At 42.0% G+C, this 18,409-nt stretch overlaps 1 protein-coding gene across 2 annotated transcripts in view; it reads right to left on the reverse strand.

Moving 5' to 3' along the window:
- Nucleotides 1–50: 50 nt before the first annotated feature.
- The window catches only part of NDEL1 (nudE neurodevelopment protein 1 like 1), a 29,917-nt gene continuing 11,558 nt past the window's right edge, over nt 51–18,409 (reverse strand). Inside the window, exons 4-10 of one of the 2 annotated variants that reach the window (XM_080922883.1) lie at nt 17,946–18,094; nt 16,801–16,937; nt 13,354–13,527; nt 10,812–10,903; nt 7,658–7,809; nt 4,381–4,415; nt 51–1,247 (exon numbers count right to left, since the gene is read on the reverse strand). In XM_080922883.1, the coding sequence (XP_080779009.1) occupies nt 1,240–1,247; nt 4,381–4,415; nt 7,658–7,809; nt 10,812–10,903; nt 13,354–13,527; nt 16,801–16,937; nt 17,946–18,094 (747 nt within the window). In that variant the 3' untranslated portion in view covers nt 51–1,239. The remainder of the gene's footprint in view (nt 1,248–4,380; nt 4,416–7,657; nt 7,810–10,811; nt 10,904–13,353; nt 13,528–16,800; nt 16,938–17,945; nt 18,095–18,409) is intronic. The other variant, XM_080922882.1, reaches the window with a different exon arrangement.

Raw genomic sequence — 18,409 nt, forward strand, 5'->3', positions numbered from 1 at the left:
TGTGGGACGGCAGGACCCAAATAAAGCAATCTCAACACTTTTTTTTCTGTGAAATTTATTGTTTCCACATTAAAAGATTTTTTTGGAGGGAAGCATCTTCTTTTAACCACATGATGACCCTATGCAGCTGCCCAGTAGGACACCATCGTAAGTCATTAATTAACATGCCATATGAGTCTGAATAAATAAAAGCTACAAAGCCCAAGTTATATACAAATATCTTAGGCAATAATGTTTACAAACCTATGTACAATAAAACAAATATAAACAGTAAGTGCAGCATGGGAATAATCAAAGGGTGCAAGGGACAAACACCTCTAGCCAGTCTGCCCCCAAGAGCCGGCACCACCCAGCCCCAGAATCAGGCCCCTCAACCATTCCCAATGCAACTGGATGAACTTCAGAGGAGAAAACAAAATGCTCTGAGACATCATTGAACTGAGGGCCTGGAAGCTGGCGAGGAGGTTGCCACCTGCCTCCTGAGTCTGAGGCACAGAGGAGAGAGCAACACAGAGGAGGCTCAGCCCTGGAGTGCCTGTGTGCCAGCTGCCCTGCCTCCTGCAGCTCAGACAGGCATCTCGCTGCTTTGAGAAACGAGCAATGGAATGGACCAATTACATAAAGCCAAAGGTACAGACAATGTTCCATGATTCAGAGAAGTTCCTGACTCTGCCAAAAACAGGCCTGAACTGCAGGGGTGAGGCTGGGGGACACATGATTGTGAGCACTGAAGATGCTTGGCAGGAGCTTAGAAGGTCTTATCAACCTGATTGAGGAGGAACTTCTAGAAGATCTGCAATGTCCTAAACACAACTAAATCCTATCAGCACAGCAAAATGGGGGCTATGAGGCAGATGTGATGAATGGGTACTTCCACATCCAGTGATCGAGTAATACATGTATGTATCACTTGTGACCCACAAAAGTGCAATCATGGGAAACCAACGGCACTACGGCGAGAAGAGAAAATAGCCAGTATTGATATCGCGCAGTCCTGGGCTGGGCGGGGCCCAGCAGCCGCCACTGCATGCAGCCTGCCTTCTGCCAGCGGTGACGAGGCGGACAGGGGCACAGGGCTGGACCCAGGCACCCAGGGCCAAGGCGTAGGTGTCCTGGGCTGCTGGAAGAGGGCAGGGCCCACCTGGAGGCCGGGCACTCACACACTGAGAGGCAGCATTCCCGGTGCTGACGACGGGCGTGAGGAGCCCAGCCCAGGAGGAGGAGCTGGATCAAAGCCATTTACTGCCCTGTGGAGTGACCAGAATAGCAAAGAAAGAAGAAAATGAAAAGAGGCTCATTTAAAATCACTCTGCACATAGGAAACTTAGCTGCTTTCTGTAACTAGTCCTCTTCCCGACCCACAGTAGGATCCCAGCTACTCAAAGAACAGAGAGGTCTCAGTTCTGGGGCACTGAGACCATGTACACCTTTCTAGACAACTCTGTCCTATGGGTCACTGAAAACACAAATCTGATTTTGTTTTTAACCATTAAAAGGTCTAAATGTCTGGCAACAGAGAGCTCTTTAAATAATTATACAACAAAACAATGAAATATAAATACAATTATTAAGAATGTATTCTACAATACTTTTAATAGTAAAAGAAAATATTCAAAATGTACTTAATGATATAAGAAAAAAGAGGCAGGCTACCTAAACTGCCTTTGCTCAGTGTGATGTTTAAAAAAACAAAAAAACAAAAAAAAAAAAAAAAAAAAACAGGGCTGCAGTGGCACAGGAAGCAGAGGCAGGTGGATCTCTGTGAGTTCAAGGACAGCCTGGTCTACAGAAAGTTCCAAGACAGCCAGGACTTTATGGAGAAACCCTGTCTTGAAAAACAAAAACAAAAACACCTCCCCAAAATGAAGGAGAAAATGCAAACAGTGTGTACTAGGTTTTATCCTATTCTAGCCTTTACACAGACACTAAGATCTATGTGATTAAGTGAGAATCACTATAGATGTAAATATATAATGTATGGACTATATACACATATGTACACATATGATCATCTTTATCATAAAAGAAAAATCTTAACAAAATGTATTCTTCTCTAAGTTGTAGATAAATTTTACTGGTTTATAATTTATTATTTTATATTCCAATACCAGTATCTCAAGGTGAAAAAAACTAATGCATAGCAAGCAAAACCAGATAAGAAAATTTAATTTTTCTTAAACACAGCAACCCAGCCCCACAGGAGGGCCAGCCAGCATCCAGGCACACCCAGCAAGATGGAGGGTACCCCCAAATCCACCCACCAGCATGCAGCCTCAGGAAGCAGGGGGAGGAGAAAGACGAGGGTGAGACACAAGACCTCTCAGGAGGCAAGCCAGCCTTTCTAGCCTAGACACCTGGTAGGAGAATTCATCCCATCAGTGACTCTGAGGGGCCATGATGCATTACTCTTGCCCAGCACTGTCCCCAACTTGCTTACAGAAGAATCCAAGAAGCTGAATACAGACTCACAAGGAAACGTTCTCTAAAACCTCACATATTCCCAGCAAAGACTACTGGCTCATAAGCAGTCACTGATGGCACAGAAACAGACAAGCAGAAGAACTTGACGTCTACTTCCAGGAAACAAGAGTTCCTGTTTCCAGAGACTGAACACAGCCCATACTTAAAATCTGCATTAAACCATAAGCAGAAATCAACAGCAGCAAAATACACCCTACTCCAGCCCCCAGCCCCATTCCTTGTTCTACTTCCATGCTAGGCAGAAAGTCTTCTCTCTTTAAACCATCTTTCCCAAAGGCTGCATGCCTGTGCTTCTCCTGAGGCCTCGGGCCAGTCTGGTGGCCTGTACAGAGCCTGCCTCATAATGCCATCTGTCACTTGCCTGTATAGACCCTGAGCTGCTTCTAATGCTCTCAACCACTAGAGAAAGAAACACATAGGAGATCTAGTGTCTCCTATTCCTGCCCTCAGCTATGCTACAGAAAGCCCCCAACTCATCAGACAGGGCACACTGCAGGTTGCCAAGACACTGTCATATGGTATGCTGGGGTATGCAAAGATGGCAGCCACAAGGACAGTCCCTCACACAGAAATAGTACAGGACTAAATTAAATGCACTTTTAATGTAGCATCAAGTTCATCTCCATTGTTACAGAGACACCTTCCCAGTCTCCTCTAGTCACAAGCCACCCAGGAGCCCTCAGTGAACAACCAGTTATGCTCCCAGTACATCTTATGAGCTCTAGTAGAAAGCCAGTAACATCAAGTTCTAGAACTTGGCAGTAGGTTAAGCAGAGGGTCTCATCTAACACTTCTGAATCAAGAGGTAAGTTAAAACTAGAAGAAAAGAAAGCTGACCTCCAGAAGTGTTTTTGGTCTGAAGAGGTCCTTCCTCTCAGGAAACTAAATTCATTCAATGAGATTCCCAAGAGAGGAAAAGCCTTTAAATATACAAGGTGCAGATGTAAAGAAATAAATGTCCAGCATTAAATGAAAGGCACAGGCAAGGATGAAGGCAGCCCTAGGAATCAAGTATGCAAAAAAAAAAAAAAAAAAAAAAAAAAAAAAAAAGGCTCCAGATATGCAATTCATGAATTTATACCCCAAGTCTAGCTAAAATAAAACTGACTACAACTCCAGAAAGATGCCTTAGCAACAGAAACTGCACCTTCGCAGATGGGGGCGGGGGGGGGGGCTATCTATTATCTAACAATACAAAAAGCAAAGCTCAGCCGGTCAAAGCTGCCAAGTGAGGTCCTGAGAAGACAGTAAGGGGAAGAGGGCAGCCAGCGCCCATTCTCCCAGTGTGTAGACAGAAACATGGAGCAGTTCCAGGGGCTCCAGCCCTCTAGCCAGGCTATATCAACAGTTCAGAACGAAGGGGGTTCTACACACCTCCCTCCCACTTACCATCCCAGTTCCATGAGGAAACAAAAGCAAGCATAGGGAAAGGGAATTCATTCTCTTCAGTCTCTGAATGGAGAACGCAGAAGCACCTCCCCACGAAGGCAGTGCGATGAGATCCTGGAACCTAGCACAGCCTCCACCACTCAACCCAAGCTCCATCCTGCCATATAATGGAGCGCCACAGGCAGACGCTCAGCCACCCAGACCACTATGCTGAGGTTTTGTTGAAGTGTCTCACCCTGCTGCCAAACTGGCCTAAACTCCTGAGCTCCATCCACAAACACTCTACTCCAGTTGGGCTACCGTCCTGCACAGCAGCCACAATGTGTGTGACCAAGTCACAGCAACGGTTAATCATGTCAACAGGGCCCTGAAAGCTCACTCATGGACCAAAAGTTGGTTAAAGCTGAGTTTACCCCATGCAGTTAGTAAAACAAGTTTGTTAGTGTGTCTTCCACCACACAGCATGATTAAGACAGAGAAGAAGAAAGCACAGCAAACAAATTGAGTTACCCATGAACAACGTGGGAAATATGACTTTTTCTTGCCTAATAAAAAAAAGGAAAAATCATTAAACAGCAATACAAACACTGTTTTCACATCAAGCCCTGAAATGAACCCGTACACCTACATATGGCCCAGAAAAACCTGACTGGTTTGCCCACAATTTGCACCATGTGCAAGTAACACAAATAAAACCACATTAAATTTATGGAAAAAAATAAAATGTTTTAGAGCAAAATCAAGTAGCACACAAACTGCATATCCTAGAGACAAGAATATACAGAGGATTGGTGGTGGAGTAACTATGGTGACCAGACACAGCAGCCTGCATCTAGTTCTAAGAAGTCCTCAGATAATCAGAATCTGCAAAAATACTTGTGACTCATGTAAGGTCACAGACCTAGTGAGTGCAGTTTTCCGTTAAAGGGCTGCACCGCCCTGTGAAGACTGATCAATATGAAGTACACATGCTCACAGCCTTCCAAGAAACCTAGCTGTCAGTCTCCAGTCACTAGTCAGCTACATACTTGTCAGGAGCAAAGGCAAAGCAAGACCAGCACCACAGCCACAGCCGAGGGTTTAAGATGGGGCTTTTCACATGCTGAAGTCCCAACTCTACTCTCCTATCTCTACAGACTGGCTGTTCTTTAACACGCCCAAGTTAATAACGTATCTGGAACCAGGCTGACTGCCCTTTCCTCTCAAAGCTGAACATAACATGCTGGTTTTTATCTAGCCAACAGATAAAAAGGGAAAAAAAGATAACAAGCCAGGCCGACTACAAGACAGGTGAATGAAAGCCGAGCAGCAAGGATGTGATCACACAGCAAACCAGGGGAGAGCGACCCTCCGGAGCAGTGAGGACATAGGCACTCCTCAAGCAACTGTGGGTTAACACTGCAGTGAGCATCCACAATCCACTTATTTAAGTAAAGCAAACACTGTATCAAAAGTCAATCCATAAAAGCATATTTCACTGTTGGTTGAAACAATCCAACATAAAATTTTCATAATTTAAAACAAAGCACAAATACTAACTACAAGTGGTTCTATTGGGAAAAAAAGAACTGTTCTGCCCTTTCCCCACAGTGCAGCTCAGGAGATGGCGACACTAGGTCACTCCTGTCAGCTTACACTGCTGCTCCACATCCTAGGGCAGGTCCTCTGAGCAATGCCTGCCCTGGCACTCTGGGATGGGAGGCAAGTGTAAGAGAAGAGCAGTGACCTGAATGACAATTTATTCTTCCCTCACTGTGACCACCTGCAAGCACTTTGCATACAAAGGCCCCGCCTGACCAACCCATCCCTGGCTCATGCCTCCTCTCACACCTACGCCCAGTGAGAAACAAGATTCCAGAGACAGAGACAGAGAGACTATGGAGTAATCACAAGTTCCAACACTCTTGAAGACGTCCTTTACGCTTCCTCTGTATCGTGGGGAATGGCTAGTCTAATGTGGACATGCCTATCCACAACAGGTTCCAGAACTGCTCAAAATGTGCACTCCCTAGCCTCATCAAAGTTAATTTTATACTTAGCCTGCAGAAAAACCTTAGGAGTTAAAACAGAGCTCTGACTTATAAACTGGTATTTTACAATGTGCTTTCAGGAGGAGGTCCTGGTATCCTTTTCAAGACAGAAGTGTCATACGAAACAGAAACAGGCCACAATTCTCCACTACAGGATCAACAATTCTATTTTTGTTTCTTTTTTGTTTTTTTGTTTTTTTTTGAGATAGGGTTTCTTGATTCTGTGTAACCCAGGCTCTTGTAGACACACTTTGTAACCCAATATTGATCTCAGAGATCTGCCTACCTCTACCTTCCCAGAGCTGGAAATTAAAAGCATGCATCACCATGCCTGGCCTTAAAACTCTTTTTCCGGGCTGGAGAGGTGGCTCAGCAGTTAAAGAGCACTGACTGCACTTCCACAGGTCCTGAGTTCAACTCCCAGCAACCACGTGGTAGCTCACAACCATCTGTAATGGGATCCGATGCTCTCTTCTAGTGTGTCTGAAAACAGCTACAATGTACTCATATACATAAAATAAATAATTCCTCAATAAAAAAACAAAACTCTTTTTCCACAGTAGACTATAGCTGGGGATGGTGGTACATGCCTGTAACTCCAGCACCCAGAGGCAGGTGGGTCTCTGTGGGTTAAAGACTAGCCTGGCCTGCAGAGTGAGTTCAGTGACAATCAGGGCTAGACAGTGAAAATCTGTCTCAAATACCAAAAACAACAAAAAGAGAACACATTGCATATAACAATCAGGTTGTCCATAAACAAGCCATAACTATTTAGGACATCAGAACTCTAAGCACCTTTAAAGCTACTGTGGTGTTTTCTAGTGCTGTCCCTGCTTTGTTCTGTGCTGTTTTTAAAGCTGCCCATTCCACTCACAAGAGACAATGGTGAGGGATCGCGCCGTGGTCAGCAGGCAGGTGAGAGTCCTAACTAGCTCCCTACTCAGTCATGTCTATAAGACAGCTATGCACGTTAGAGAGAAAACAAAGACAATGAAACGAACTGAGATGGAAAGATACTGGCAATGTAAATCAAAACAGGCAAGTTACTGAGTGGTGTGCAAACTGCACCCTTACAGACGTGACTGAGCACGACAGTGTGCAAACAGGAAGCTTACCTCTTACACGCCAACTGAAGTGTTTCCACTAACAACATTCCACTGCTTTAAGCTTAAAGCTTTTTTAAAACTTGAATATAAGTGTGTACACATGCACTTTTTTTTTTTTTAAGTCAGTCTCACAATGCAGCTCTAGCTGGCTAGAAACAATTTTAAGTACCAGGCTGGCCTTAAACTCTCACCTGTGTATGACCCAGTGTCTAAATACTTTAGAATTTGTATTTTTCTAAAATCTTCAAATAAAAGGTTTGTCATACAGTCTGCATACAAACAATCCCCACTTCCCTCAAAGGAGATTTGCGAAGTCTCCAAAGCTGTAAGGACCTAGAAAGCAGGCCCACAAGAGCTCTGCAGGTTCCCCTGAGCCCAGCACAGTGGCCTTTAAGAATCTACCCCCAGCACAGAAGCTATAGATTGCAGGGGCAGCAAACAATGACAATGACAGATCTCTGTCCTCTGGGACTTGAATAAGAAGAGCGTGAGCCTCAAGGCTCCGATAACCTCACTTAAGACTTTGTAAACTTACTAAAACTCATCAGTGAGTCCGAGGACTGGGGCTGTAGCTCAGTGACAGAATTACTGTCTGGCACATATGAATCCCTAGAACTGCCAAAAAAAAAAAAAAAAAAGTCAAGGACTTACCCTTTATGGAAGAAAGTTGCACGCCCTGACCTTGGGCACTCTGGGCCGTTGCTGCTCATGACCCCACAGTTAACACTCCCTGAAACATAGGATTTGCGGGATGCTTGGTCTTTTGCAAAGTTCCTGCAAGCTGCTAACTTGGATTCTAAAGCCTACAAAGAAAGAAGGAATGGCTGTCAAAACAGTGGCTGTACAGAGAAAAATCTGCATCTCAAACCATTTCTATTACAGGCTTTGGCCTCCAGGATAATGGCCACTAGTGAAGCCATAACCAATTGTGTTTCTGGTAAAACAAGGAACACTTACCTTCTTTTTAATGAGCTCAGAAATTTAACTTTTTCTCTCAGAGACACATAGAATCCAAACCTAAGAAAACCATGGTGCCGGTGGGCAGGTACAGACCCCAGACCTTTCAACCCCATCATTACTGTAAGTTCTACATTGGTTGAGATCAGGACTTTGTGCTTGTTCAGCAAGCACTGCAAATCATCATCAGCCTGAGGTGTTTCTAATGCCGTCCACTCCTTCCATACGCTCTTTCATGTATTTTCTCCACTGCTCAGAACAGATTCATTTCCAATCTCACATAAAGTAATCCACTTTCTTCATAATCGTATACTATAAACTGTATACCAGATACCTTTTGTCTATAATTAATTCACATGCAAATGATACTTTCCCTTTATCATTTACCTCTAAAGCTTGCTATCTTTCCTTAACAGCTGTTACAAGACCTGTCAGTGCAAACAGATGATGTGAAATAACAGGAACTTCTCATCTCTCCACACCTGGATATCATGGAATCCCTCTTTCCCAACAAAATTTCTCCCAAATGCAGTATCTTTCCACTAGCTCCCAAAAAAGGAAAAATATATGCCATGGTGAAAAAAAGAATACAGTCCATTCCAATTCGCAAGACTAAAAGATTAAAAGTCCACAAAAAAGACACTTTCAGAATCTGTATGGACATCCTACCCCATCATTTTAATAAAAACATGAAACAGAACCAAAACAAACTGAAACTTCTTTTTCTTCTGCCCCTTTTTTATGGTAAAAATACAATGAGCTAGTTAAATAGTGACAGAAATAATGACCCTCTAGGATGCTCTGACTTATAAATAAATTCATACTGAAACCTTTGATTTCCATATTCAATAAAGGGACTTGTCTATCCATGTAAAAATCTGTTGAGCAACTATCACATGGCAGGTAAAAAAAATATGTTTCAGGCACCAGTGAGACACACAGGTGGTACCAGCTCAGGGTCTTTCCAAAGGATTGTCAATGGTCTAGAGATTAAGAAATAGAAACTCGACATCCAGTGGTAGATGAAACCATGTCTGTGAACAGTAGGACCATAGCTGAAAGAATGAACAAAGGAAAAACAAATAGAAATGGGTGGTAGGGTGGGGACAGACAAGAGACAGCATCAGGGACACCAAGAAAAGAGGGCATTCCGAGGAGGGTAGGGGCACACTGGCATTGAATGCTTCAAATAAAATTCAGAATAGTGTACACATTAGATTTGACCACACTGACATCCACACAGTCTTGGGGGCTTGATCAGGAATAGAGAGCAGACCAGAATGTCTAAGAGTACATATGCATCAAAGGCCCACAAAGGTGATTGTAAAAGAGAGATGTAATATAAAGAATGGCCTTGAGTTTGTTTTGTAAAATTAAAAAAACCCAGGTACAAAGGGGAACAACATTAAACCCAGCACTTGGAGGCAGAAGCAGACAGATTTCTCTGAGTTGGAAGCCAGTTGGTCTATCTAGCCAATACCATGTCCATCAGGGGTACAGAGTGAAATCCTGCCTCTAAAATAGCTAAGTATGTATGCTAGATAATCCCAAGCACTAAGCAGGCAGAGACAGAAGCAGCATGAGTTCAAGGACAGCCTGGGACAGGTGAACTATGTACATAGTAGACAGTGTCTCCACAAAAAGGGAAAAAATGGAGATGAAAGGAGAAAGGGAAAGAGCTCAGGCTTAAGAGTGGTACTGATCAGTGGCAGAGTATAGCTTGACATTCAAGAGGCTCCAGGGACCAGCAAGACAGTGCAATGTAAATTCTTAGCAGATAAAGTGCTGGCCTTGAAAGCCTGACAACCTGAGCTGATCCTAGAACTCAAATGCCAACAAACAAAATCCCTGGGGCTAGATGATGGCACAGTGGGGAAGTGTGTGTACTGCTCTCCCCGGGAACTGAGTTCAATTCCCAGAACTATCATCAGGCGGCTGTTAAGTCCAGTTCCAGCAGACCTGATCCCTCTGGTCTCGTAGGACACCTGCATTCTCAGACACATACTCACATTCAGACACACATATATACATAATTAAATAATAATAAATTCTTAAATCAAAAGCCAAATGTGGTGTTTAGTAGCTCTAGGAGGAGCTTTCATGTGTGCATACACATACATACACATACACACACACACACAATTTTTAAAAACTTTGTTTAAAAAAAAAAAAAGACAAAGACAGAATTAAAGATCTGGCTCAGAGGTTAGAGGACTTGCTGATCACAACTATCTATCTGCTAACTCCAGCCCCAGGGGATCCAACATCCTCTCTGACCTTGACAGATCTCTCTCTCTCTCTCTCTCTCTCTCTCTCTCTCTCTCTCTCTCTCTCTCTCTCTCACACACACACACACACACACACACACACACTGCACAAACATACATCTAACTCATACACATAAAATTACAAAATACATAAGTCTTGAAAATTGATAAAGAAAGACCATTGTCATATTTCAAAAGCCAAGAAAGAGACACTGAAGTTGAGGTATCCTGAGAGCAGTAAGCCCCAGATAAAGACTGGCTGGCAATGCCCCAAGCCACAAACTATCCCACAAAATACTAGATGAAGGAAAAAATGGGAGGATAAGAGTCAGGAGGGAAGAACAGAATGAGGTGCTGCACTGTAGACAGGACAGCAATAGGAAGAGTTACATAGATAAACTCAAAGCCCAGGCTCTTCCAGAAATGCCTGACGCCCAGGGCTGGGGTTTTTTCAGGTCTAGTCCTTGCTCATCAGTGCATGAGGTGCTGCTCAGCTTCATATGATTCTCACCACAGGAAAGAGACAGTTCAATACTACCTCTGCAGTAGAAACACCTAGTGATAAATAATTGAATGCTTACCCCTACTTTCCGCAAGAGATCTCCCACGATGTTTAGTGCTGATATCCTAGCAGAAGGAGTTAGTGGACTGGTTCCAAAGCCATTTGGTACAGCTACAGAAAGAGAAAAGCACAGTAATAACATCAGCAGCTCCCTTTATATTTGGATTATACTGATGGAATTACAAATCCAAACATGTTTGAAACAATACACTGTTTCAAGGTACTGACAAAGTATAAAGAAAAGCATTAAAAAGAAGCTTAACCATCAGACTATATCCATGTGTCACTTTTCCAAACTGCTGCAAAGACAAAGATCCTCAAACATCTCACAGAACTGTGAGGGCAGAGGGCTGCCCACTGCCACCCTAACGGATGCTCCACGGATGCTCCATAAGTGCTGTGCCGCTTATGAGCGCAGACTGAGGCAGCGTGTACACTGCCTGCTCAGGGAAGCAAGCATGAGCCCCATCCCTAACGGAGCGATTGCCACTTAACTGATAACCATCCACAAAGGAAAAATTAGTTTCTCCAAGGGCACCTCACAGGGTCGACCACACTTACAGGCAGGCCCTATGCCCAACAGTAACAGAGGACCGACACAAACCAATTCAAAGGTATTCTTAGACAGTTTGTTTTCGGTTTCATACTGCTTTATTTTCAGCATTTTTTACCTTTCTAGTCTTTTGCTTGTACATTACCATTTTCAGTTTTGTATTTTTATGTATTTGCATGTATGTGTTTATTTTGTATATGTATTTCTCATGTTCTTTGTTTTTCTTGTTAGTTCATTAGTTTTATTTTATTCTTGTTTGAATTTCCCTGTTTTTCTAAGACAGAAAGAAGGTATAGAGTTGGAAGGATGGGAGGTACGAAGTGTCTGGGAGAAAATGAGGGAGGGAAAATATGATCAGAATATTGTATAAGAAAATAAGAGCGAGCACACACGCACACACACACATATAAAAGAAATACTGTGCCAAACCAGTAATCAGCATGATAAAACTCAATAATAAAATGTGACTGACACGGGAAATGGAATTACACCATTCATTTAAATTAGTATAAAATTTAGCAATCACTTCTGACGACATGAGCACAAATACAGAAAATGCCATCCTAATTGCCCAGAGAACCTCCTCTCCCTCTAAAGGACAAAATGTATTTTAAGAAGGGCAGGAGGACAGGCTGCTTCTGCTGATGGTGAAAGAAACATGGGGGTGTAGAGGAAGCTGGGATCCGAACTGCAGGCGACCTCAACAAGCTGGAACTGGAAAGCTCTGGGATAGCACTGCAGGGCCCTAAGACTGGGTACAGAATGCTTTACCTCCGTATGTGCATTTAACAAACACACTGACAACAAGATGAATCTTATCAGTTCCTCCTGAACGTTACCTTGTGGGCAGCTCAAGACCCATCTAACAATGTTCTATCTGAGCCAACTTATCAATCTAAATAGTAACTCAAAGATTCTCGTTCTACCTGTATATAAAGCCTGTTTTTCTATGACATACTAAACAACAAAAGTAAGAAATAGTTATTTAGGAAGGATCAAGAACTTAACACAGAGACTGGCTGTGATGGCACATGCCTGCAATCCCAGAACCTAGGAGGGAGAGGCACGAAGACCAGGAATTAACTCAAGACCTTCAGGCTGGCCTAGGCTTGGAGAGGGGGTGTCTTAAAACTAAACCAATCTATAGGAGCAAAGAAATGTGTAAAGTATAACTCAAATAAAGAAAAAACCCTCAGTACAACTTTTTATCTTTTTTGTGCTTTCAAATTTTCTACGTGGAACTGAGAATACAGATCAGCGTCAGTGCCTTTTGCCAAGCATACAGAGCTCTGGGTTCAACCCCCAGGTCCCCCCAAAAAAAAAACAAAATAGACAAACAGACAGGCAGGCAGGCAGGCAGATAGACAGACTGACAGAGAAACAGAGATCTGTATAAACATATATACAATATAAAAAATAAGCTTTTAAAAATAAATTTTAGGGCTGGAGAGATGACTCAGTAGTTAAGAGCACTGACCGCTCTTGCAAAGGTCCTCAGTTCAATTTCCAGCAACCACATGGTGGCTCACAACCATCTATAATGGGATCAGATGCCCTCTTCTGGTGTGTCTGAAAATAGCTACAGTGTACTCACATAAAAAATAAATCTTTTTAAAAAATGGTTTAAAAATAAATTTTAAAACTTAAAAAAATTTTAACTTGCTGGTCATGGTGGAACTCTACAATCCCAGCATGCGGGAGGCAGAGGCAGGCAGATCTCGGAGTTCAAAGCCAGCCTGGTACAGAGTGAGTTCCAGGACAGCCAGAACTACTCGGAGAAACCCTGTCTTGGAAAACATATAAATAAGTAAGTTTCAACTTTTTTAAAATGTGACTTAAGCTGCTCTTGTGCTGAGTGCAGACATCGTCTCACTCAGTGACCTAGGAGAGCAAGTCCTCCTTTGCTTCCCACATAAAGGGCAATCAATTTACGCTTCAACTGTAGCAGCTCATCAGACAATGCATGTAAAACTGCTCGTCCAGCATGGCCCTGAAGAGAAGTGCACACCTTTGGGGGAAGGGAAACTATTTTCCGTGCCCTTCCCGACAGGCGTTGCCGGCAGGGAGAGCGAAGCCTGGACAGCAGAATCCATCTTCTCGCAGTCCAGAGTTGGAGAGCTGGGGGCAGACTTTCGGGTCACTTCCTGTTGTCGTTCCCGAACTGCTAGCTCTTGCCTTAAATCTGCAAAATGTTGCAAACAAAAGCAGGAAATCTTCGTTAGGCACTTGTTACCAAGCCTGACAACCTGAGCTGCATCACTGAAATAGACATGGTAGACAGAGAACCAACCCTACACGGTGTCTTCTGACGTCTGCATCTATACAGCAGTAGCTGGCCCACATGCATACACACTCACTGACTAAGTTATTAGACATATTTTTTTTAATTTAAATGCTATAACCGCTCAGAAAACAGTGTTATGCCCAATGGCAAAAAAAAACTGAACAGTGAGGGTTGAAGAGATGGCTTTTCCACTGGACAAGTTCAATTCCCAATCCATGTCAGACGAATGCCTATAACTCTAGCTCCAGGGGATCTGATGCCCTCTTCTGGCCTCTGCACATAAGTGGCACACACATACACACATAAATAAAATAATAAACCTTAAAGAGGACACAAAATAGAACTCATAGTGAAACTAAATAACAGAAAATATTCCTAACCAATTTTGCATACACATTTGCATATATCATGGATGACTACCAAAAACCAATGAAGTTTTTTAAAGTTTTATAATTTTTTATTTTTATATTATTTTGTTTAAATAAGGTCTCACCATGCAGTTCTGATAGGCCTGGAATTCTCTATGTAGATGAAGCTAAAGATTTATTTATTTATTATCTATTACATCTTTAGACACACCAGAAGAGGGCATCAATCTCATTACAGATGGTTGTGAGCCACCATGTGGTTGCTGGGATTTGAACTCAGGACCTCTGGAAGAACAGTCAGTGCTCTTAACCACTGAGCTATCTCTCCAGCCCTCAATACTGATTTTTTAATGTTTCCAACTATATAATTACCCTGAAAAATATTTTCTTATGTTAAAAGAACATAAAGAGGCGTATCTCTGGGAATTCAAAGCCAGCCTTGTCTACATAGAGGGCTCCAGGGCTCCAGGACAGTCAGGGCTATGCAGAAAGGCCCTATTTCAAAAAAGGATAAACAGGCCAGTCAGCAATGGAACACGTCTTTAATTAAGCCCAGTACTTGGGAAGTAAATGCAAGTGGACTTCTGTGACTTTGGGGCCAGCCTGAGCTACAGAGGAAGTTCCAAGACAGCCAAGGCTACACAGAAAAACCCTGTCTTGAAAACAAAAGAAAGAAAGAAAGAAAGAGGGGGGGGGGAGAAAGAAAGGAAGGAAGAAAGAAAGAAAGAAAGAAAGAAAGAAAGAAAGAAAGAAAGAAAGGAAGGAAGGAAGGAAGGAAGGAAGAAAGGAAGAAACCAAAGAATACTAAGTTATTCTACTTTTGAGATCAAAAGTCAAAACAGGATTATAAACTGTTTTATATGCAACCTATATCCACAACAGCCTTGTTCACAAGAACTAAACATACAAGCAACCCCACAGCCCATTCCTAGAGGAAAAGAAAATTATATGGACTGAAATTTTTAATCCATTTTCTTTAAGCAAGGTAAATGAACAAATTCTCAAAAATTGTCCTTTGAACCCACATGAAGACTCACACATTCATGCAGGCAGGCACAGGCATCTCACATTCACACACACACACACACACACTCAGGCAGGCAGGCACAGGCATCTCACATTCTCAAACACACACATACACACACACATACACAATCATGCAGACAGGCACAAACATCACACACACACACACACACACACACACACAATTTTTTTTTTAATTTTGTAAACAAAAAATCCAGTCCTAACAACAGAAATAAACCTTGAGGACACTAATGTTAAATCAACCACTCACATAACTAAAAATAATTTTAAAACCATCTCAGTATGGTAGCATACTTTTAATTTTTAATTTTTCCACTTGAGAGGACAGAGGCAGGGAAGATCTCTAATGTGGAGGCCAGGAGGGTCTACACAGTGAGATCTAAGACAGCCAGAGCTATATAATGAGACCTTGTCTCAAAAAAAAAAAAAAAAAAAAAAAAAAAAAAAAATAGTAAGTTTGTACTTTTCTGTTTTTTTTTTTTTTTTTTTTTGAGTTTTTTGTTTTGTGGCTGTTTTGTTTTTACTGCAACTAAAATCAGTAAGGTGCTAGGGATAGAGTACCACCTCAAAACAAGTGATGAACCCAACAGTGAAAAAGACTGGGGATGGAGCTCAGAGGTGTAGGGCTGGCCTGTCGTGCGCAAGGCCCTGTGTTCTCTCCTACCACTGTAAAACTATAAACAAACAGTACCAAGTTAATACTTTATATATTACAAAAGTTAAGTCAGTCCTTCAGGGGCTAGAGAGGCAGCTCAGCACTTAAGAGCACTCACTGTTCTTCCAAAAGACTAGGGTTTGGTTCCCAGCACCTACATGGTAGATCACAACTAACTGTAACTCCAGGTGCAGAGTTCCTATGCCCTCTTCTAGCTCCCAGTGCACCAAGCATGCAAATGGTACACATGCATGCAGCCAAAACACCCTTACACATAAAACAAACCTTTTAAAACTCTAACCTAAAAAAAAAAAAAAACCTTCAGATGAATACATCACCTTCAGGAAGAAGAAAATAAAAGGGCACTGAAAGTCTATAAAAAGAGATGACATATAGTTAAACACACTTTCTCCCTCCTCCTCAGCAAAGGCTGCTTTAAAATTTTGTGATGCTATAGAGATTGCTGGAGAGATGGTTCAGTGGTTAAGAACACCAACTGCTCTCTTCCAGAGGTCCTGAGTTCAATTCCCAGCAACTACATGCTCATAGGAAAGAAGTAAAGAATTATATAAGGGAAATATACAGACATATTTATACACAATCATTAAAAAGTAAACTAAGTATGTCACACTGTTAGTGGGTTTTCCTTCTTTATAATATTTTCAATTTTACTGTGTTTCTGTGGAAAAAGAAGTTTTAAAGGAAGTGTGTACTAGTTATATGTATGCTATGTAAACAGCAACATATATATGTTTTTTTATATATGTGGTTCTATGTAAATAACAAAGTTATTTAAATACAATCAAGAAAGAAACAAATCCCAACTGAGAGCAGTAAACACTGAAAAATTCAAACTCTGTGCCTCCTTTTTCTCATCTATACTATGGAGGCCATACCTACTTCTTAGCGCTGATGATATGGGTATGAAATAAATTACCAGGTTAAAAACACAGTGATTAGAAGGTATTTAAAGGCATATAAAACTAGAACTTCAGAGAAGCTGAGGGCCAGAAACACAGCATGCTCAAGACCATCAGAAAGGTTAGTCCCCGCACTTACAGTGATAAGGCAATGGGCAAACACTTGCTAAGTTATAAAGCTTACCTCTTGCTTCATCCTTTAACCTCTGTACTGAAACCAACAGAGATTCCTTTTCATCAAGTTCACTTTCTAAAAATGCATTTCGTTCAATGGCCTGATTTAGCCTTTGCTCAAAGTCTTCCAGTGAAACTATTGTTGCCCTTTAAAAGAAAAGTATTTGAAGCCCATGAATTAAACAGCATGTACAAACAACTAGTACAAAAGAAAGCAATCAGTTTATCTCCTCCCATTCTTAGCCAAGTCAACCTGACCCAATTTGGAGAATGATCTCACTCCATTCAGCAAAAATGAACACATGCCTACTCTTGTGGCCTCCCATCCCCTGGTATCTGCTACAAAAATAAAATTCTCCAACCTAAAGGTGCAACTCAGAATACCAATTCCAATCTCTTTTTTAAACGACTAATTTATTTATTTAATGTATATGAGTACACTGTAGCTGTCTTCAGACACACCAGAACAGGTCATCAGATCCCATTACAGATGGTTATTGAGCTACCATATGGTTGCTGGGACTTGAACTCAGAACCTCTGGAAGAGCAGTCAGCACTTTATGCTGAGCAATTTCTCAAGCCTTAACATAGCCTCTTACGAAAATACTTTAAACACCTTCCTGCCTCTCAGCCTCTTCACTGTCTCTCCGCTTAGTTAACTTTTCTTCTTTGCAGACTCATCCCCAACTTGTAAAAAGGCTTCCCCAGTTCTCACAGACACTAGAGCTGCCCTGGAGCAGCCTATACATTCTTACAGAGCATTTATTACAGCAAATGCTCTTACAGATCAGCTACAAGGACATCATGCGAACCAAGCATCATGTCAACCAAGAATCAACTGATAAGTACAAAAGAAAAAATACCAGGCAATTAATTATAAAGTAGTAGGAGTTAGTTAAAGTGGTTAAGAAAAACCTAACAGACACTCTAGAAGCAGAGGCAGGCAGATCTCTGAGATCCACCTGCCTCAATCTCCCATGTACTGGGATTCAAGGTGTGTACTACCAAACCTAGCCTGTGTTGTTTTGTCCCGTTTCCTTTAAATCCAATGAGGTCACAAAGGACATAAGACACTGAAGAAATGGGTTGCTCAGACTTATGTGGAAGCTTGAGCTAACAACTGGTTATGCTCATAGAATGCACAGCATCCTTTACCTTTTTGCTCGCTCCAGGTCATCATTGGCCTGCTCCAGCTCTCTCACATACTTATGCAGTTGCTCCTTAATGGCCCGGGTCTGACTTAAATCGTCTTCTAACACTGAGACCTGCTTGTAGCTCTGTGCATACTGATGCTCTAGTTTCTCCTGAAAGAAGAGGTGCAGGGAAGGATATGTGATTAATATGTAATCATCTATTAATAAAGGAATTTCCCAAATCAAAGGAGAAAAAAAGTCAGAGGACTTCACCACAATCTGAGTTGATGGCAACCCCTCCTTAAACTACAAGGACAAAACCACTCTAAAGCCTTGATTCATGGAAAACGAGTATAGTAACAATTCTCTCTCAGAAAAAAAAAAAAAACGATCTTTCTGAAAAATAAAATAGAATCCTTTCCTCAAAATCTAACCGTGGGGGCTGGGGGCTGGAGTTAAGAGGAAGTGACCCTCCTGCCTGCACTC

The sequence above is a fragment of the Micromys minutus genome, assembly GCF_963924665.1.
Source record: "Micromys minutus genome assembly, chromosome: 10".
Classification (NCBI taxonomy): domain Eukaryota; kingdom Metazoa; phylum Chordata; class Mammalia; order Rodentia; family Muridae; genus Micromys; species Micromys minutus.